At 39.9% G+C, this 22955-nt stretch overlaps 1 protein-coding gene across 1 annotated transcript; it reads right to left on the bottom strand.

The window, feature by feature from the left end:
- Window positions 1-496: 496 nt before the first annotated feature.
- On the bottom strand, window positions 497-22549 carry LOC306846525 (phosphatase and actin regulator 1-like). Its single transcript, XM_079379958.1, has 14 exons — window positions 22214-22549; window positions 20539-20703; window positions 16014-16094; window positions 13685-13762; window positions 12104-12343; window positions 11979-11983; window positions 9296-9480; window positions 6023-6201; window positions 5745-5901; window positions 4785-4840; window positions 4503-4564; window positions 4279-4423; window positions 2765-2837; window positions 497-2075 (listed from the first exon to the last, which is right to left on the bottom strand). The coding sequence occupies exons 1-14, from the start codon at window positions 22467-22469 to the stop codon at window positions 2060-2062; spliced, it is 1698 nt and encodes a 565-aa protein (XP_079236084.1). The 5' UTR covers window positions 22470-22549; the 3' UTR covers window positions 497-2059.
- Window positions 22550-22955: the final 406 nt, after the last annotated feature.

Consider the following 22955-nt stretch of genomic DNA (forward strand, 5'->3'; position numbering starts at 1 on the left):
ATGGACAAACACATAATTAAATATAATAGAGAATTGTGAGAAATGTTTTAAGATATGGACTAATACATAATCAATAAAAGTGATAAAAATAAATGTGTAAATATGGACTATAAATAAATGAAAAAAGAAATGTGAGCATTTAACAACAAAGTTAAATTTCTGTGTAAATGTCCCATAAATACAATATACATAAAAAAAAAATCATATTATCATATTAAAAACAAACCATGTGGCTCTTTCTCCAGTTTCCCAAAGGATGCAAACTCCTTGTTTTCCTTCTTTTTTTATTTAAATGTGACAGTTTCATCATGAGAACATTTTGAGGAATTAATCACTGAGTTTCTAATACGTTTATAATTCCTACACTTTTAATATATGTTTGTACTGTGAAGGTTTAATGATAATGTGATGATGATTCATGCTCTCTGCTAATTTGCTTATACATTTAATAACACTCTTTTGGTGTTCCGATGTTTCTAAATGACAAACACCCGGAGGCTTTGATTCGGATCTTTAATATTCTTGGTGTTTCAGTTCACACACACACACACACACACACACACACACACACACACACTCAGGTTTATTGCTGAAATCATGGCGTCCCTCGGAGACACAATGCTTCAGGACGGTTCGTCGCTCACTCATATAAACTCATGCAGTTTCTAAAAGTTCTCAAAATCACACTATTGTTAAAAAGATGATTTAGTTCCTTGAAAGGTTCAGTTTTTCCACACGGGTTGAGTTCAGTGGCACTGCTGTTAGATGTTTGAGGCGTTCGAGCTGCCTGAAGATCGACCGGGTCAAAACCACTCCCAGAACCACGTCACCGTTTGGAAGCAGTCCTGGTGAAAATGTTCTTGCTGGATCCTTCCCTCCACTGATGTTGTTTGATCGTCACATTGTCCTGGATGAACATCTTGCTACCTGAGCATCACGAGAGATTCATTAAACTCATTTTGATGTGGGGGAATGCTGAGCTTCACATCCTTCACCATTGGTTTCAGTTTAGGATCAAAATTCACAAAGTCTCTCATTTCAGGACTTTAGTTTAACATGAGGGATCAATAAATCAACTCAATTCTACTTCAAATGATGAAAAAATAAAAGAAAACATTGTGCATATCATTAAAGTGCATGCAGAATATGATTGTAGCTTCATCCACTGGATGTTTGAGTATTAAAATAAGAATCGATTTGGAAAGGTTGATCTGCCGTTTCTATTACATTAGTCTGAGTTTCAACCCTCGCCGTGACTCGTCTGTGCAACTTAATCATTTACATTAAAGGAAACCAACATCCTTCCAAATGTAAGAATAGAGCAGATGCTCAAGCATTCAATAACCTGGTGGTTCCCATGGGACTCGAACCCGTGAGCCTGGCGTTGCAAGCTCCACACTGCACCAATGAGCACAAGAGTCAAACATCCAGAAAAACTGAGCGATGACCACACGTCTGTTAACTCATCTCCACCGGTTATAACTCTCAACCTCTGTGACTTCAGAAGCATGATGATGGCCGCTTGAAAAAAGTTGTTTGTGATTCCAATAAACAGTGCGAGAGAATGTTAAAATGTATTTAACTTAAAAATAAATCATATAAAACAAAAATAACAGGCAAAAGAAAAAGGAAAAACATGAATAAAACAAAGACCTTCAGGACATCACAAGAATGCAAAACAAGCATGCAAATGATGTGAAGTTACTCTAGAAAAATGGTCTAAAAATAGCTTAAAACAATCATAATGCACACACATGTAGGACAAACACAGAGAGCCTTCGATATACAAACACAGACGTGACATGAGTCTCTCAGGCCCTGATGAAGAAAAGACTTCATATAGATGTGAATGAGTGTCGAGTCACAGTTTGCCGCAGAAGATGATGGTGTGAAGCAAACCCTGGAAACACCAGCACCACGGATCGTGGGAACCGCTCGTGAAAGCGCTGGTGCTGGTGTGAATGCAGTCAGTGCAATAGTGCTTCAGAGAGCCGCTCGCAGCCGGACGATGGGTGAGGGTCAGTTCTGCAGAAGCACCTCAGACGTCTCCACTGCTCCTCTACGGCCGGTGAAACCTGCCACACACAGAGGACCACGCCAGATTACTTACCAACTGCAGTCTGCTGATATAATCCAGATGAGCTGTGATCAGTCACTACACAGCACTGAGCGCCAGTGATCAATCACAGCACTGTCTGCAAACACTGAGCAGCAACATCACTTTCTGTGTTTCTGGAGCTTGTGTGTCAGCTTATGGTTTTGAATATGAAACTAAAAGCACCACTAGATGACGGCAAGTAACTGTCTTAATGAGTGAATCACTGAATCATTTCACTTGTTCAAAAGGATTGAATCATTCAGGAATGAAGCAAGTGACTCGTTCCTGACTCACTGAATCATTCACTCAACCAGTCTTTCATTAATGCAAATTAATTCAGGAATGAAACAGCAGTTCTGCTGGCTGCTTATATTGGCGAAACAGATTAAACAGACAGGTTCAACATATCACTTAAAGAGATAGTTCACCCACAAATACAAATTGAGGCCAGAAAGTATTCAGCTACCCGACTTCTTCAAAATATCTTCTTTTATATCGAATAATCGAAAATATCGAAGAAGAAAGAAACCCATACAGGTTTGGAACAAGATGAGGGTGAGTAAGTAATGACAGAACTGTATCTTTTGGGTGAACTGTCCCTTTAATATGAAGTTACTGGTTGTATGCAGCAGTTCAATAAGCAGGTGTGAGATGAAGCTGCTTCACCTGGTCAGATGGCGGCTGGACTCATGCACCTCCATCTCATTGCTCTTGAAATCATTCAGCTCTTTCCTGATGGCTGCCTGCAGCGACACACACACACACACACACACGTCACTCCAGCTGTCTGAAGAGGCTCACAAACACTGCACGCTTCAGCTCTGATTAAATCCTCTGGTCTGAGCGGTCCCTTCATTTATATAATGCAGGATCACTGCGTAACACGAGCTCAGAGTTCTGATCTGAACAGGTGCACGTGTTGCTCGATGTGAAGCATGGTTTCACCTGATGACTGAGTTACCTGCTACTCGCACACATTGTTCACTCAGTTCTACTCATTTTCACATTATTAATCATTTTAGTGACTAAACACTTTTGCACACAACATCGTAACCGAGTGATTATAAAACACCAGAACAGGGCCTAACATGTAACACTCGGGAAGTGTTTTATTAACATTTATTAATATCAATGCAAACTTCCAACAGAATAAATCACATAACGTTCAGTGTGATGTTTTTGTGAAGCAGCTGAAGTTCTGTCCTGTAGGATCTCTGTGTTTGTAAAATGTGCTTTGCCTTGCTTCTGGCATGAAAAGTGCCGATGCAATACTTTTTTTTTTCTTTTTTTTTCACCAAAACATAAAGTTTTAATTTAGCCAAAAAAAAAAAAATAATTTAACGGAAAATAAAATATATTTAACAATCAATTAATAAATCTAATTTATTTAATAATCAACACAAACATTTAAATTTCACATAAGTTTTTTTTTTTAAATCTCTTTTCTAATATAATGATCCATTCCAATGTATTGCTAAAATATAAAAATTTAAATGACCGATGACAGATTTATTCAAACATACATTAAATAATGTCAACAGATTAAGTATAATATAATGAATAAGTAATATATTGCATATTATTGCAATATATTACTGCAATATATCAAACAATAAATATCTAACATATTATTGCAATATATTGAATAAGTAATATATTGTGATTATTGGATGGCAGAAGCTACAAATACTGTTTAGTGGAGTTTTCAAATACTGTTTACTGTTCACAAATCAACTGAAAACGATCTCCGTTCATCAAAACTCTCCAGCTGTTGAAGTGTTGATGCATCACTAATGAAAACCCACAGTACTGATCACATCTCAATCACAGCTCATCTGAGCGTCCTCCACACTCGCCCTGTCAGCCACCGTGAGTCTCATCACACACACACACAACACACACACACCCAAGCGTCCTCCACACTTGCCTTGTCGGCCACCGTGAGTCTCATCACACACACACACACACACACACACACACACACACACACACACACAACACAACACACACCCAAGCGTCCTCCACACTTGCCTTGTCGGCCACCGTGAGTCTCATCACACACGCACACACACACACACACACACACACACACACACACACACACACACACACACACACACACACACACAGACACACAGACACACAGACACTCCCAACACTCTTCTGAGCGTCCTCCACACTTGCCTTGTCGGCCGCCGTGAGTCTCATCCAGGGTTTGTCTGTGCGTCTGTCGTAGTCCTGAGCGTCTGCCACCTCCACGTAATCACAGAAGTGGATCAGGATCCTGGCTCGACGCAGATCCTCCACTGTAGGCCTCTGACTCAGCTGAAACAACACACACACTCAGCATCACTCATTCATTCACTCACTCACTCTCACACACACAGACACACACACACCATACCTTGCGTGAGAGCCGGTGTCTGATCTCTCTCTTCTCCTCCATCTGCTCCTGCTCATTACGAGCTGCGGGTCAGAGGTCAAAGGTCAGAGGTGTTGAGTTCACATCACACACATACGGTGTTAAAGGCTGAATCGAGATTACTTCACATTACAGTCATCATGAACCGCTCTTCACAACCTGTTCCTTCAGACATGTGAGGACCTGGTTTCATCCATGAGGAACAGACTGCATCATGGGAAGTAAACATTGGTGTGTAAGTGTCTCTCTGGGTTCTGGACTCACGTTTGAGGATGTTCCTCTGCTCCAGCTCTTCAGCCGTGGGTCTCTGGCTCAGTCTCCTGTTCAACACACACGCACACACGCACACACACACGCACACGCACACACACACACACGAATTTCATTGAAATCAATGAAATATATTGAAACCTGTTTGATTTTATCATCATAATAGAGTTAAAGGTTTATCCAGAAGGGATTTTAGATGTCTCTTTTCATCCCTCTAGAAATCAGAAAACTGTCAACAAACAAAGAGCAAACAAACTTCAAAAAGATTTTCACAGTGTTTTTAAGAATGAAATGTGGTATAAATCAGTGTGAATGATATATGAAGAAACCGTCAGAATATAGAGAGGAGTAAAACTGTAACGTGTGGTGTAACGTAGATGCAATAAAGTGCAATAAAATAAACATTTAATTGTGTATTTTAGATGTTTTCGTTCCACTAGTCTGTAGGAAGACGTGATATGGAAGCAAAATAGACCAAAAACTACAAATATGAGAAATTGAGCATCGCTTTACAGCTGCAAACATCTGGCTCTTCAGATAACTGCAGTAACACAGTGTTTATGACACACATGGCAATCAGTGATTATGCAATCAAAAGTGGTTTTAATCACGCTGTAATAATTACAGTCAATGATGTCATCAGCATACACAGGATATTTCCTTGAATGGCTTTCTGCAGTATTTGACTCATCACGTGCTCAGGTGTGTGTGTGTGTGTGAGTGCGAGTGAGTGTGTGTGTGAGAGAGAGAGTGCATGAGCGTGTGTGTGAGTGAGCGTGTGTGAGAGAGTGAGTGTGTGTGTGAGAGAGAGAGAGTGTGTGTGTGAGCGGGAGTGAGTGTGTGTGAGTGTGTGTGTGAGAGAGAGAGTGTGTGTGTGTGTGTGTGGGTGCGTGAGCGTGTGTGTGAGAGAGTGAGTGTGTGTGAGTGTGTATGAGAGAGAGAGTGTGTGTGTACCGTGTGAGTTTGGTGCCGATGAGCTGTCTGGACTGCAGTCGCTCCTCATCCGTCTGTACAGGTAAGATGTTCTTCTCCTGCAGTTCTCTCTGAGACGGCCTGTTACTCAGCTTCACCGCCAGAGAGTCCTTCCTCAAGATCTTCAGCGCCAGTGTGTCTGAACACACACACACACACACACAATGAGCCCTGACTGCCTCATTACAAAAGCACAAATCTATGAATCTGCCGTAACCCATCATTACTAACCAGCAAACACAAACAGTTTCAAGACTAACTTGTAAAGAGCGAGTCATCGTCGTCGTCCTCATCTTCATCCTCCTCCTGCTCTTCATCCTTATACATGCTGGGCAGGTCCTCATAGTCAGACTCGTTGGAGATGTTCTCTTTATCATCGTCGCAGTCGATCACCACGGCCGGGAGAGGAGCGCTGTACTGACCCGCGTGAACCGCAGAGCTACAGGAACACAACACACCAGCAGTCATGTGACAGCACAGACTTCTGGGACAGATGCTCGCTAGGATGATCTCAAAACATCTGTGATACACACTTCACCGTACATCACACATCCACCAAACACGCAGTTTCCAGTTGAAATGAACACTAGAGGCAGCAAAACATGATTTACAGGGCCAAAGTTGATTAAGAAAGCCTCATTTTCACTCAATTCCTTGCAGCATATGTTATGACCTCACATCTATTTCAACATACTGAGAGATTTGAAAACTGATACTTCTGAACATTAGTGTTTCGCATACAGCTTCCTATGTATGGGTTTTCTAACACTGCAGGTTTGCTCGGTAGTGTTGCACTTGTGCGGAAGTTAAAATAGCACGGTTGCATCAACAAATGCGTTTGTGTGTCACTTTTGCATTTGTTAACACTATCAGATAGGTTTAGGTGTAGTGGGAATGCTATTTATCCAACACGTTAGAGCACTAAGCTTTGGTGAGACTCCCTAGACATTTGAATTCTGAACCGCTGCAATATGTGTCTGAAGCAGCGAATAAAGACATGGCCACGGTCACGTACTCAATGTATGTTTTAGTGCCACTCACTTTGAAACTCCTGTGAAAGTGCAATAAGACACGTAACATTGGTTTAGCAGAAACGTCACCACAAGCACATATTTTCAGTGAGCCTGGGTTGAATATAAGAGTAGATCTGATCAACACAGTCTATGATAATACTGTTTTAATGATGGGGAAGCTGACACTGAATAGGTCACTCTCTTTACAGAAAGAACAATTTTAATGGAAAAGTTTGTTTCTGTCACTGCTGCAATGAATACAAAGAATATGCCAGCTGTCCACGACAGGCCTGAAATAGCCAAGATACACTCAGCTAAATTTTGTGTAACATCATTAGAGACCAAACCCTAGAAAAACAGCTCTGATGTTCTGTCAGTATGACACAGGCCTGCAGTGAGTGAGATTGTGTGAGCTGACTGCCGCAGTACTGGGTCAGATAGACCTTATCTAACACCTGCAGCGGCTGGCAGTCCTTCAGTGAGCGCTGGTTAACTGAGCCATGAGTCTGTGCTGGGTCAGCGAGCGCAGCTCCAGGAATATTCTGCCGTCTGTCTGTCACTGGATTGATGATAATGATCTTTGGACATATACGAGTTTGTTCTATTATAACATAGACTATTGTAAGTTTCAGACCTCAGAAAAAAAGAGCATAGTCTCTGACAAAAACACTCTTTTCTCAGCTTTTCATTCAATGTCTTTTTTTTTGGGGGGGGGGGGGGGGGGGGGGGCTATGAAATGAAAAGTGTTGATAAAAAAGAATGAATGTAGCTAGAATATTTTTTTTAAAGCAGAGGTTTTGTTCTGTTTTTTGATATATTGACTGTTTACAGATTCATACAACAAAATATTCTTGCAGCAAAGACGATTTTTGTGAATAAGATAAAAAAATGCTGATGCTAATAATTTCTATAAAAATAATTAATTTAATCCATACTAAAAATTTTATTCGTGATCCTTCACAATGTTGTCCTCCAAACAATGTGTAATTTGAAGCCTATCTAGTGAATATATGTAAATACATTCTGTTTAAAATGGTTAAATTACATTCTAAAACAAAAAACAACTGCTTGCTTACAATTTTACACCAAAAATTTGATTCACTAAATTAAAAACGCTAATAAAACACACAAGCACAGACTCAATGTTACGGTTTAACTAACAGTTATTTACTTTATTGTTAGTGTTTCCATAAAAATACAATCACTTGTGTTATATTTAGAATTTTAAATCGATGTTAGAATTATTGCTTTAAAAAAATGAGAATGATTGCACTTTACTCTGTAGTTCTGTCTGTTTGATTCAGTCGGTGAAGTTCAAGGAAACTCTCTAGCTATCAGGACTAGTGAAATAACTGCATAACCTCTTCAGGAAAGGACACTGAAGTGAAGTTAAGCACTGAGGAAACATGTCTGACAACACAAGCTGCATTGAGCTTTATGCTTTATGAGTTTGCTGGAAGTGCTGAACATGAATCATTCTCCAGCTTTGGTCACGTTTCCCGCAGCAGCTTCTCTGTCCTCTGCTGGATCAGGTGCATCTTCAACGGGTTTTAAAGAAGTTTATTCTGCTCATCAAGGCTGCGTTTATTTGATTAGAAATACAGAAGAAAAGTCATATTTATGATATATTATTACAAGGTAAAACAATGTTTTTCTGTTTTAATATCCATTAAACTGTAATGTATTTCTGTGATCTGCAGCTGTATTTTCAGCATCATTGCTCCAGTCTTCAGTGTCACATGATCTTCAGAAATCATAATAATATACTGATTTATTATCAGTGCTGGAAACTGCTGCTTAATATTTTTGGGGACCTGTGATACTTTTTTCAGGATTCTTTGATAAATAAAACCTTAAAAAGAACAGCATTAATTCAAAATATTAATCTTTTCTAACAATATACACAAAAGTTCAGGGTCAGTATTAATTATAAAAAATTAAATAAAATAATAATTTTATTCAGCAAGGATGTTAAATTGAAAAAGTGTGATAGCAAAGACTTATATTGTTAGAAAAGATTTATATTTTGAATAAATTCTGTTCTTTTTAACTTTTTATTAAAAGAATCCTGAAAAAGGTGAAATCACAGGTGCCAAAAAAACTAATATTTGGGAGCACAACTGTTGCCAGCATATATACTTCTAATAATAAATCAGTATATTATTATGATTTCTGAAGATCATGTGACACTGAAGACTGGAGTAATGATGCTGAAAATACAGCTGCAGATCACAGAAATACATTACAGTTTAATGGATATTAAAACAGAAAAACATTCATTTACATTGTAATATATCACAATATTACTGTTTTTTTCTGTATTTTTGATCAAACAAATGCAGCCTTGATGAGCAGAAGAAACTTCTTTTGAAAAACATTAAAAATGGTACTGATCCCTCTGAATGTGTTTTGTGTATAGAAATGCAGTATTCTGGCCTGTAAGTGATGTGACTGGAGAAGCGCAGAATCAAATGTGATGTGGTTTGTTTGCATGCTGGATCATGAGCGTGTGTTTGGCACCTGTCGAGCCTCTGCATGGCGAGCGCCAGCGTCTTCTGCAGCTCGTGGATGATCCGGCTGGACGGGGTGAGCGGCGCTGTACTGCAGCTGCAGCGGGCGAGAGTACTGACCCAACGACGACGAGTACAGCAGCAGCTTCTTAGGAGGCAGAGGAGGAGACGGCTTTCCCTGCGGACACGACGAGTCTGGACACACAGCAAAAATACCCATGATCCTCTGAGCGTCATGTGACGATCACACTGCAGTCTATGGACAAGACACTTGAGTAAACCAGAGGAAGTTTACTCACATGAAAAAATAAAAGTTAACTTAAGTGAAATAAAATATATAAATAATGAAAACATAAATAAGGCTTATGCAAATATTAACAAAGACTATAATAGTATATCAATGACAGTAAAATAACACAGATTCAAACAGATTCAAATATTTAATTGCTTCAAAATAATCACGGCATAAGTTTGCCTGCAAACACCTGTTTTACTGAACTTCAGCACGCAGAGCACACCGTACATGACCAACACAGCAAATCTAACCATTTAGAAGACCTTTAAACCCAAATTAAGAACATTTAAGGAATAAAAAGAAAGAAATAGCTTAAGGCTTAATTCTCTGCTTCCAAACACCAGAATATAGACATAACTGTTACTGAACCTTCACTTCTCCTCAGTATTTTAGGCTTGTTTTCCAGTGATTTTCCTGATTTTATTTTCTGAAACTTCACATGAAAATATTCAAACAAATATCTTCATTTGTCATTTGAAGATGAATGAAAGTCTTGCTGCTTTGGAGCAACATTGGGGTAAATTGATCATTTTCAGGTTTGCAAAGACTTCAAACCAAAGGGTTTTATATAAACAATCAGAGCTCACTCGTTACTGAAGAACGTTTCCAAATTTTTTTTTTTTATCATTTAGCTGACGCTTTTATCCAAAGAGACTTACAATTGCTATATATGTCAGAGCAACTAGGGGTTAAGTGTCTTGCTCAGGGACACATTGGTGTCTCACAGTGGATTCGAACCCGGGTCTCTCACACCAAAGGCATGTGTCTTATCCACTGCGCCATCACCACCCTTCATCTTCATGTCTTATCCATCACCACCCATCGCCATCACCACCACCCTCAAATATTTGAGATTCAAATATTTGAATCTCAAATCTTCATGAGAAATAATCTTTATCATGACATTATGATTGGTCAGTCAGGAGTAGGTCTGTTTCTCACCTGTGCTGTGATTGGTCAGTCTGGAGGTGTGTGTTTCTCACCTGTGCTGTGATTGGTCAGTCAGGAGTAGGTCTGTTTCTCACCTGTGCTGTGATTGGTCAGTCAGGAGTAGGTCTGTTTCTCACCTGTGCTGTGATTGGTCAGTCTGGAGGTGTGTGTTTCTCACCTGTGCTGTGATTGGTCAGTCTGGAGGTGTGTGTTTCTCACCTGTGCTGTGATTGGTCAGTCAGGAGTAGGTCTGTTTCTCACCTGTGCTGTGATTGGTCAGTCTGGAGGTGTGTGTTTCTCACCTGTGCTGTGATTGGTCAGTCTGGAGGTGTGTGTTTCTCACCTGTGCTGTGATTGGTCAGTCAGGAGTAGGTCTGTTTCTCACCTGTGCTGTGATTGGTCAGTCTGGAGGTGTGTGTTTCTCACCTGTGCTGTGATTGGTCAGTCAGGAGTAGGTCTGTTTCTCACCTGTGCTGTGATTGGTCAGTCAGGAGTAGGTCTGTTTCTCACCTGTGCTGTGATTGGTCAGTCTGGAGGTGTGTGTTTCTCACCTGTGCTGTGATTGGTCAGTCTGGAGGTGTGTGTTTCTCACCTGTGCTGTGATTGGTCAGTCAGGAGTAGGTCTGTTTCTCACCTGTGCTGTGATTGGTCAGTCTGGAGGTGTGTGTTTCTCACCTGTGCTGTGATTGGTCAGTCAGGAGTAGGTCTGTTTCTCACCTGTGCTGTGATTGGTCAGTCTGGAGGTGTGTGTTTCTCACCTGTGCTGTGATTGGTCAGTCAGGAGTAGGTCTGTTTCTCACCTGTGCTGTGATTGGTCAGTCAGGAGTAGGTCTGTTTCTCACCTGTGCTGTGATTGGTCAGTCAGGAGTAGGTCTGTTTCTCACCTGTGCTGTGATTGGTCAGTCTGGAGGTGTGTGTTTCTCACCTGTGCTGTGATTGGTCAGTCAGGAGTAGGTCTGTTTCTCACCTGTGCTGTGATTGGTCAGTCTGGAGGTGTGTGTTTCTCACCTGTGCTGTGATTGGTCAGTCAGGAGTAGGTCTGTTTCTCACCTGTGCTGTGATTGGTCAGTCAGGAGTAGGTCTGTTTCTCACCTGTGCTGTGATTGGTCAGTCTGGAGTAGGTCTGTTTCTCACCTGTGCTGTGATTGGTCAGTCTGGAGTAGGTCTGTTTCTCACCTGTGCTGTGATTGGTCAGTCTGGAGGTGTGTGTTTCTCACCTGTGCTGTGATTGGTCAGTCTGGAGTAGGTCTGTTTCTCACCTGTGCTGTGATTGGTCAGTCTGGAGGTGTGTGTTTCTCACCTGTGCTGTGATTGGTCAGTCAGGAGTAGGTCTGTTTCTCACCTGTGCTGTGATTGGTCAGTCAGGAGTAGGTCTGTTTCTCACCTGTGCTGTGATTGGTCAGTCAGGAGTAGGTCTGTTTCTCACCTGTGCTGTGATTGGTCAGTCTGGAGTAGGTCTGTTTCTCACCTGTGCTGTGATTGGTCAGTCAGGAGTAGGTCTGTTTCTCACCTGTGCTGTGATTGGTCAGTCTGGAGGTGTGTGTTTCTCACCTGTGCTGTGATTGGTCAGTCAGGAGTAGATCTGTTTCTCACCTGTGCTGTGATTGGTCAGTCTGGAGTAGGTCTGTTTCTCACCTGTGCTGTGATTGGTCAGTCTGAAGGGTTTGGGCGGCAGGGCCGGAGGCTGTTTATGGATGAGCTGAGGTTTGGGGGGCGGCTCCTGAAGGTCACTAGGGAAGGTGACGGTTTTCTTGGGAGGAAGCGTAAGCGACTTGAGCATGTTGTCCTGAGCACATACTCCTCCATCCAGAGACAGGCGGAAGTCCACAGCAGCTGAGAGAACAAAGTGTTAGAAACACATGAGGATCATCATCATCTCTCCCGTGAGACTCTACTGTCCTGCTAACTCTGAGAAGAAAGAGAGCCGGACACAGCAGAACAAAGAGCATTATTCAGCTCATGAAGCGCTTCGTTATCTGAGCCCAACTCATTAAAAACAGCCGTTAGCTAAAGCAGTGCTTTCATGTGCTTTAATTATCTTGACACAATGAGGTAAAACACACAACATCTGAATCCAGAGCCTCACACGTGACTGAGCCGACGGTAAAACACTAAAAATAGTGTGTCAGGGGTTTCATCATTTATAGACTCATAAAACTAAATAATTCTGACGACAGGCCATTTAACACACACTTTAGTGTTTAGTGAGGCTGCACAATGAATTATATTCATGATCATGATTTCTGCTTCTCTAGATTTATTAAGCATAATTATCTATGATTTCTGCCCGCTGGTTATTTATTCAGAAAACATTTTATTTGGGCTTTTGAGTTATGTTGCATTGGAAACAAGCCTCCACAAGCGTTCACTGGTTTTGGTTGCCAGATGTCAGGAATCCAAATCCCCCAATCAGAGCTTTTCTTTGAAATCCATACACTTTCTGCCCAGTGATTTACTTAATCTTCCCAACCTGGCAACCATGTGCTCGAGCTCGATCCACATTACAGAAGAAGAGCTGATGAACTGTTTGATTTAGCAATCTTTATTGAGATATTCTGCTGAAATGAAAGTGTCCTACAGCCAGTCTGTTTCCTTCCAGGCAGACATGTGTGTGAGCAAACCATGCTAGTCGACGGTCTCTTGATTTGTGCTAATGTGAAAGAGCAATAATTCTGATGAAATGTAAAACTAATTCTAAAATGACAATCATTGATGATTATATTTGAGCAAAATAATCATGATTAACGGTTTAAGCATTATCATGCAGCCCTAGTGTTAACTTTGTTTCTTCTCTGAGTGTAGAATTATTGAAGTGAACACCTGCGTTTCATTGTGGTTTAAAATGTATGATTACACTTATGCAATGCTATTTATGTTCCATTGAAAACATTAGGCTGTCAGTTTATTTTGCCTGTTGTTAATATTGCTGCTGCTGCAGTTATATGTTTTATTGTTGAGATATATGAAATTGAACAAAAACACAAGTGAAATATTAAATAAATACTGGTTCTTCAAATAATCAGTATTAGCTATAAATAAACAATATAGGTTGATGTCTAATGATCTCTGATATTCTGCATGATGATCAGGAATCAGAGATCAGTCCACCGCAGTAATAAAGCAGGCCAATGGCTGATAATGAACACACACACACACACACACACACACACTGACCGGTCCTCTGTCTGTCCTCCGCGGGCCGCTCACAGTCTGAGGGCAGTCCGTTCTCCATCACAGCCGTGAATCTGGAGTCTGTCCCAGAACAAACACACGTCAATCAGCCGTATTTCTGCAAGATGAGGATGATTCCTGAGGTGCACTTATAATGCTAGCAGGATCTCCACACCAACAAACACTCAAAACTCATTTTCTACGCTGATTTTAACCTTTTATTTTGAACAGTCTCTTATATGGAAGCCCATTTCTGCCACTGCATAAGAAAAAAATAATAATAGTGACTTTTAATCTCACAAATCAGACTTTTTTTCATCACAAACTTGTTAAAATGATTCAGAATTTTGAGATTTTGGTTCAGAATTTCAAGTTTTTTTTAAATTCCGAGCTTTTTTCTCTGAATTCTGAGTTTATATTTTAGATTTCTGAGGTTTTTTTTCTTCTTCTCTGAATTCTGACTTCATATCTCACAGTTCTGGTTTTTTTTTCCTGCCATGGAATAAAAATAAACAGAGTAAGTGCAACTCCTTATCCATGCAATATTCTTATAAACTGTTTAAATGGGCATGTCTCCTTTAAGCCTTCACTGTAATCACCCACTGCTGTGATTGGCTAACATCTTTGCATATCAAATAAGCAGGGCCTTAAACTAACGTTCTGCCACACCTGCCAATGGCCAGTGACGTGATAATATTTACCAGCCAAAATCATTTTTTTACCGGCCATGAAACTCTTTTTGCAAAAACAAGCAGTCATTACTACAATGACTAAACATATTTACAATGTTTTAATTTGTCATTTACTTTATTTACAAGAAAACGTTTTTTTTTTTGAACATTGAGATTCTTGTGTGGCAAACGGAGCAGGCTATACTCAGTACATATATATCTTTACTCGTAGTTTTTCCACACCCATGTTAACGGATTAGAGCAGGGCTATTCAATTAGCTTCATTTGAGGGTCATAACGAACTGAAGATTTAAAGGGGGCCAAGGGTCGGGGTGGGGGTCGTCCCAATCTCTTTCAGGGGGGACCTTCAACATTTGAAATTAAATTGAAATCTAAAATCAGTGCTTTCTGTCAATCGATTAAAAAAAATAATAAATCACATTTTTGTAATTAATCATGATTTCTCTTTTTGTTTCGTTCCTTTATTTACATCAGTGACAGACTTGAGCAGGTTTCACTTTAAAAGCAGCGCTCTCTTTCAAACCTGCTGCACATGACACGGATCTGACAAACATCCCATTTCCTCCAAACTCTTAACGGTCATTTAAGACTTTAGAACTCATTTAAGACTACGTTTCTGAGGTAACTGGCCAAAACCACGTATTTTGACATAATTGTGTGTTTCCACGCAGGTATGTGTCGCCACATTGTTGAGTTATGAAGAATAAAGACGGCAGAAGTTAATCTTCCGAGATGAAGCAGCAGTAATTTCTGAAGTTAAGTTATCAGAACCATGTCTAGGGACAAGCTGGCCATCACTGCTCGGATCTTATCAGCTCGTTAGTGTCTATGATGTGATTCGCTCTTCGCTTATGACAGAACAGCTAGTTATTCACCATGAGCTCATCTTGGGAAAATATTATTTTATTTGCTTACGTCAGCTTTCATCACAGAATAGCAGGAAGAAGAAAATGAGTCCTTTTTTAGCAGCTGGGTCTCAATAAAAGCTGTTTTTGGACATACAAGGATGATTTGAGTTCTGAAACATACAGTAGGTTTTTACAGCATAATGACCACATCGTTGTCAAAAGATCAGGGGAGATTAGATTTCTCAGTTTGTTGTTAAATTAATAAAGAATATTATGTTTCATAATTGTAGTCTAATGATTATTGAACAAATGAACATGCCAGCTGAGGTGCTAATGTTGAAAGTTAGGAATGAGTTATGAATCAGAAGACAGCACTGTTTTCATGTTCAGTGTTCAGTAGTGTGATGCTATAGAGCGGATCGTTCCGGTCCTTGATTCTGATTGGCTGTTGTAAATTACTCTATAAACACACAGCTGTGTTTCTGCGTCTGTGTTGCAACCACAGCTGCTTCTGAGGAAATACACTGTTTGGCGGAAGAATATTGTTTTTATTAATATAATTACATTTTATTTGCTTTGTTTTATTTTGTAAAACCTTGCTACGTAATTGGAATAACAGATTTATAAAAGCAATAAGCCCGTGAAGCTGTGGTTTACACTGAATTTATAACAGCTAAGGGGGTTTAGGTGTTGCTGGACACTGAAACTGAAGTGTGATCTGCGGTCAGAACTCAGCACTGCTCCAGTCAACACATGGCATGAAGGTCAGAGGTCACGAGGTGTGAACAGAACCTCTCTCAAAGATCTCCTTCAGCACTCCTCGCTTGATCAGCTCCTCTCGGCTCTGACGCACCGACATCTTCCTCTCCAGAGCTGAAAACACACACAAACATGAGAGGAAGAACATCTGGAGAGCTCTGATTATCCAGATGCCAGACAGGACCGCTTCCTCAGATGTGTTGTGATCTATATGCAGTGAACACTACAGTAAATCCAGTGAAAGTCAAGTCCAGGGTCCGATGAAATCAGTTTATTTTTTCACAAATTCAGTTTTAATTTTTCTGGACTCCTTTTTAATGGTTAAATTGAATTTTATTCATAAAAAGCTTGTCTAACCAATTAAAATATTTCACATCAATTTATTAAAAAGTTGAACAAAAATGACATGTTTAGAGCCCTATTTGATTTTTTCTCACCAAATTCTGTTTTAGCATGTCTAATTTATTTGAATGCATAAAAACAACTTAATTTATTCAAATTTATTCTTACAATAGCCTCATAAAATGTTTTTATTTTCCTCAGAAATTAAACAATCCATTCAGCATTTAAATTTAACAGGATATCAACTGAAGACATAAAACAATTTAATTTATCTATATCTTAATTTACTGAAAATTATACAAACTTTTTTTTTTTGGCAAACATTAAAATAAAAAATAAAAATGGAAGAAATGTGAGATGTCTTAAAGAAAGTTTGAATAATTATATTATTAATAGCAGTAGTGGTAGTATGCACATTCAAACAATAGTAATGTATTTCTGGCTCAAGTTAAACCAAACTTTTATTCTGACAGGTTGCCATTAGATTTGTGTGTATGTATGTGACGCTAGTTTTACTCAAATAAAACGGTAAAATCAGTGTTGCCAAGTCTGCGGTTTTCCCGTGGATTTGAGCTACTTTAACCCTGTTGCCGCGGATTGAAGTGACCCTGATAACATGATATTTAGCCCCTGCAATGTGAATTTTACCAGGGGAACCTTGCCAAAAAATGCATTTTACCCCCTGGATCGCAATTTTTTACCAGGGGACCCCGCTTGAAATACGACTGGGCTAGTTTTGAGTAGCAGTTGGGTGGGTTTTGCTGTGAAAACCTGGCAACCCTGGGTAAAATGCTCATGAAGTGACGTTCAGAGCAGTTGTGGAGATGTTGTTCATGTATTTAGGTCCTCATTTAGAGACGACAGATGCTGAAGTTTCACTCACAGAAACACGCAGAACACATAGGATTCATATATTTGACAAATTCCATGACATTCTGCGTTATACAGTGAATCCTGTTCTCATGACTGGATTCTGTGATTCCATCCACGTTCTCCACATCATGGAAATCACTGGGCGCTACAAGTCAAAGTACTCGCTCCAAAACAAAAGGTTCAAAAACTGTCACTGGGGCAGTATCTCTTCAGAAGGTACACATTTGTACCTAAAAAGTCCATATTGGTACCTTAAGGGGTCAAATTAGTAGCTAAAGTGTACATATTACTATCTAAAAGGTAGTAAAGTGCAGCTTCTGAAAAGGTACCGCCACAGTGACATCTTTTGTACCTTTTTTCTGAGAGTATCTGATCTGCGTTGATGGCTGATCTGGAGTGAGGTTATAATCTAGAGTTAATCTAGAGCTCACATCTAGTTTCTGTCTCTGCCTGCGGAGATGAAATCAATGTCCTGAAGGCCAAACGACAAGAGCAGAGAGTCCAGTTGAGCTTCATTCATTAACCCTATAAAGCTACTGGATCATATTCAACATGCTCATTTCTCTCAGTGATCATCATGATCAAACTTAAACCTGATTCTCACTCGGTCTCCTCATGTCTCCTGTCGTCTGGTTGATAGTTTAGTGTGTTTTATCCAGTAAAAGCTCCTTTAGTGGAATTGTTCAGCTGCTGCTTCAGTGTCAAATCTTGACTGATTTTGATCAAGTAAAGGTCAGAATAACTGCAGTCATATCTCCAGATGAACTCTTACTGGACTGAAGCAGCTCAGCTTTACTTGATTCTCCATCAATCATTTTCTAGTAAAATCAGTGATCATCAGGATCTTCTGAGGAGCGTTTATTTCTTCATCGCACTGCATTATATGTTTGGATCATTTCCATCTCATCTTACTGAGACATATTACTGGAGATATAGAGCGACCGCTGATATTTAGATCATTTTATGTCAGTATCTGCTCTGCTGTTATAAAGATATGATTCATTTACATTACAACATCTCATCATATAAAAACAAAGGCACTGACATGTTTTAAGATCAGTCAGTGCAAGTTTCCTTCAGTTGAAACAGCTCAGACTTACATTTTAGTCTGGGACTAGTCTCAAGCCTCGTCTGGGAAACCAGGGGCATGTGATCATTTTGCTTCTCCAGAAAATGTATCTTGATTTAAGGATGTTTAGATATTTGTACTGGAAAACAAGACAATACTGAGGGAGATATTCATGTTTTGCAGCGCTTGCAACATTTAATGCCATGACTTTATGAATTTAAGACTTTCTGCACCTGAATAAGATCTTTTTAGACCTTAATTTGTGTAAGAGTGAATTAAGACTTTTCAAGACCCGCAGAAAGCTCTCTGTAACATCACGCCGACTGGGATTACTGAATATTCACATATTCCAATTCATTATCACAATGCATACATTTACATACTTGATTTAGCGTTTTACATTCATGATATGCTTATCATTTTACCCCATTTTCAGTTTTGTGCCATAACTAAATGAGTAAATGTTCTCATTTATGCCTCCTAATATAACTGACTGACACATCATCATCATCGTCTTCATCAGCGGAACTCAGTGTGTTTTATGACGCAGCAGTGAATTCACACTGTCTTTCCTGCGCTCAAGTGGTTTAAATGTTTGTAGTTTAGAGCTCTTGTTCTAGTCTTTGTTTCAGGAGTGACTGTGTTCACTGGATTTACTCCTGTGTATAAACACTGTGGGATGTCGTAGTGTACACACACACACACACACGGTGTCACAAGCACAACAACAGATTGGCCTGGATTTCAGGAATCAGTGTGCTGTGAGATGCAAACATGTCTGTAGAGAGAACATTTTGATGAAGGACAAATCAATCTCTTCACATGTGCAGTGATCAAGAGTTCTCTCACTGAGACTTCTGCTTTTTAAAAGCAACTAAGGGACAAGTTGACATTGTTTTCTGCTGTCAGTCGAGCTGAACACACACTGAACCCAGAACACTCCTTCAACTGAGATCCTCATAATCAATAAAAACACTTCACCTGTCCCAACAAACCGCTATCAGAACTTCAATCTGGGACCGTCATCAGAGAAGAACAACCAGAAACATGATGACAGGGTCTCACTTTAATTTTCAGAAACTGAACTGATCAAATCTAAAGCTTGAATGCAATGCATGTCACTCTGTCCAATGCATAGGCTACATGTAACTGTAATTACAAAAATTAGTTTTCATTCCCCATTGACCGATATCTGTTATATTTTTAAGCATAAACTCACTTAATTTCGTTCCAACGTCTTAGAAAACTAGACTTCATGTCTTCATTTTGCATCTCAATTAAGCGTATATTGATTTAAGTATGTTTAGATATTTGCACTAGAAAACAGGACATAAATACTGAGGGAGATATTTGTGTTTTGCAGTGCATGCACCATATAATGCCACAACTGTCAAACGCATCAATCTAAATGTACTCTACCGGTCACACGTTTCTGATCAGTAAGAGTTTTAATGTTTTTAAAGAAGTCTCTTCTGCTCACCAAGCCTGCATTTATTGGATTCAAAATACAGCAAAAGCAGTAATATTGTGAAATATTTTTACTATTTAAAATGACTGCTTTCTATTTAATTTTAATCTGTAATGTATTTCTGTGATCTGCAGCTGTATTTTCAGCATCATTACTCCAGTCTTCAGTGTCACATGATCTTCAGAAATCATAATAATATACTGATTTACTGCTCAACAAACATTTTTATTATTATCAATATTTAAAACAGTCGAGTACATTTTTTTTCAGGATTCGTTGATGAACAGAAAAATTGGCATTTATCTGAAATAAAAACGCTTTTGTAACATTATACACTATACCATTCAAAAGCTTGACGTAATTATAGAAATTAATACTTTTATTTAGCAAGGATGCTTTCAATTGATCAAAAGATTTCTATTTTAGATAAATGTTTCTATTCATCAAAGAAACCTGAAAAAAATTATACTCCGCTGTTTTCAACATAACAATAATAATAATTAGAAATGTGTGTTGAGCAGTAAATCAGTATATTATTATGATTTCTGAAGATCATGTGACACTGAAGACTGGAGTAATGATGCTGAAAATACAGCTGCAGATCACAGAAATACATTACAGTTTAAAATATATTCAAATAGAAAGCAGCTATTTCAAAATGTTACTGTTTTGCTGTACTTTGAATCAAATAAATACAGGCTTGTTGAGCAGAATAATCTTACTGTTCAAAAACTTTTGACTGGTAGTGTGCATATTATGTATTTTTGTTACAACATGGAATAAATGTAGGATAAATAAGTATTTACCGGTCGAGCGCTGCTTGAACTTCTCGCTCTTCTTCTTCCTCCACTTCCAGGGTTTGAAGAGGCGTCCCAGAGAGGCAAACCTGCTCCTGCAGTGGATGGGTGCCGCGTGTGATCCGGACACCAGGGACTCGGCGTGGATGGAGGCCAGTTTCTCCACCTCCTCTGCTGTAGAGCAACACAGACTCAAGCTGATGCACAGGAACAAGCAGCTTCACATGATTTCTGCCGGCTGATTCATCCTGTGCATTATTTCTCAGACGGCACATTTTGTGCCATTTCTGCAGCTACTGCTGAAGCACACAGAAGTAGGTCAAATACAGTCCCTGCTGACACACATCACACACACTTCCACTACAGCCAACCATCAGCACAGCTCCACACTCGGCTCATGGGAAAACACAAGGACACAATGAGATGATCTGCAGTGAAGGAGACCAGCACGTGCCAATCACAGGCTATTTATAGCTCCTCCTCATCATATTAACACGTGTGACGCACATTAATCAAAGAGGATTACACCAGCAGATTAATATGACAGCACGTTTGCTGATGGTCTGACAGCATGATCTACACCGACAGAGCTCAACAGCACACTGCAAACTTACAGGCAATGAAGCCCAAAACACCCATTAGTCCTCCATCTTAATTATGCCCTTTCAAATATGAAAACAGAAAGTTACGAGCCGCAGTTTCACCTCAAAATTCATCAAGAAACATGGTTGAACTGTTTGATGGCAAACACACACACAACACAAAGACAAGCATCTCAAAATCCTGTTCACGTGATCGCTGTTGTTGGAAAACTCAACATGTTGCTTTATTACTGCGGATCACTGCATGTATGAATTAACTTGTGTTTTAATAAATACATTAAAAAACCTTAAATATAAATGACAGGAAAACCTGTTCTACCCATGTTTTTTTTTAATTGACATCGGCTTAAATATGCAACACTCATGGCGTCAGATGCAAACACTAACTGCACAGTCTGCATGGACTAGAAGCTGTGACTGACTTTTACTTTCTGAGCAAATACAACACAAAAAGAAAAAAGTTATTTGTTTTAATTGAATGAATTGTTCACAACAAGAGCAGTATTGTGTGTTAATCAACAGCCAGAACACTCTAAACACATCTGGGACACTTGATTTTGCAACACGGAAGTAAGCTATTATCCCTGAATGTGAGTGACTTCTGATTCATTAACTGTTATAGGAAAATAACTAAACAAATTAACTTTTTGCACTATCTGTGTGCTTATAGTTTACAAAAATAAACCAAAAACAAACAAACAACAAAAAAAAAAGGATACAAAAAATATAGAAAAAGCAGAAGCGAAACCGAATCCCTTGTGAACTCCACTTTAGCAGCGTTCACACTGGACAGGAACAGAAGCAGATCCAGACCCGTTTTTAAAAACCCGAGTATCTGAACTTGACACGCCTTATTATAAACGCAACGCTCCGCGACGCACACGCGTCGGTCACATGTGTACATTAGGCCAAGCATTAAGGACAGTAACGCGTCCAGGGTTTAACGCGACACAGACTCACATGAACATACCGATGTAAACCACAGAATTAAACGAGAGTGAACGCGGAGCGCAAGCGCGTCAGTCCCCTCTTGTCGCGTCGCTCGCTGTGTTTGAGGCGCGGTGAACGCGCTGGTTACTCACCGTCCTGCGCGGGGCTGCCGCGGCTGCAGTTGCTGCATATGTGTTTGATCTCTTTGCCGATGTGGCAGTGGATCAAGAAGGGCATGTTGTTGTGATGCTGATGCTGCTGCTGTGGATTCGTGTTCTCCTTTCTGTAATTCAGAGACATCATCCTGATCAGACTGAAGCCCTTGTTCTTCGGCTTCTCCATCGCGTTCCCCGCGGGCGCGTTACTGCTCCAGATGCCGTGCATGACTGTGTGATCCGCCGTAGACATGATGATGATGATGATGATGATGGTGAACGCGTATCTGAGCAGCACTGAACGCGCTCTCGGTCTCGAGCTCAGCTGAGATGCGCAGTGAACGCCGGTGCTTACGCCTCCTGTGGACCACACACTAGAACTGCAGGGCTGTGTCTCAATCCCAGCGAGCTGCCTGTGTGCACCGCAGTTCTGAGCCTCAGAGATACCTAAACCGCGGTGTATGTCTGCAGCTCACTAGGCTTAATGCACAGCTAATGAAACACTACAATGATGCAACACACACACACACACGTTGGTTTTTGTGGTTTATGGGGACTCTCCATAGGCATAATGGTTTTTATACTGAACAAACTGTGTGTGCTATTGCCCTACACCAACCCTACACCTAAACTTAGCCCTCACAGGAGACTTTGTGCATTTTTAGATCTTCAAAAAAACACCATTTAGTATGTTTTTTAAGCCTTTTGAATTACGGGGACATAGGCAGTGTCCTCATAA

This window comes from Barbus barbus (genome assembly GCF_936440315.1).
Source record: "Barbus barbus genome assembly, chromosome: 26".
Taxonomy (NCBI): Eukaryota; Metazoa; Chordata; class Actinopteri; order Cypriniformes; family Cyprinidae; genus Barbus; species Barbus barbus.

What these genes read in the sequence shown, in the direction of transcription:
- LOC306846525 (XM_079379958.1), bottom strand. Translation starts at nt 22,469, where the DNA reads ATGTCTACGGCGGATCACACAGTCATGCACGGCATCTGGAGCAGTAAC. An exon ending in CGGCAGCCCCGCGCAGGACG is followed by an intron (nt 20,704 to 22,213) that starts GTGAGTAACCAG and finishes GTTGCTCTACAG; the next exon opens with CAGAGGAGGTGGAGAAACTG. An exon ending in GACACCGGCTCTCACGCAAG is followed by an intron (nt 4,424 to 4,502) that starts GTATGGTGTGTG and finishes GTGTTGTTTCAG; the next exon opens with CTGAGTCAGAGGCCTACAGT.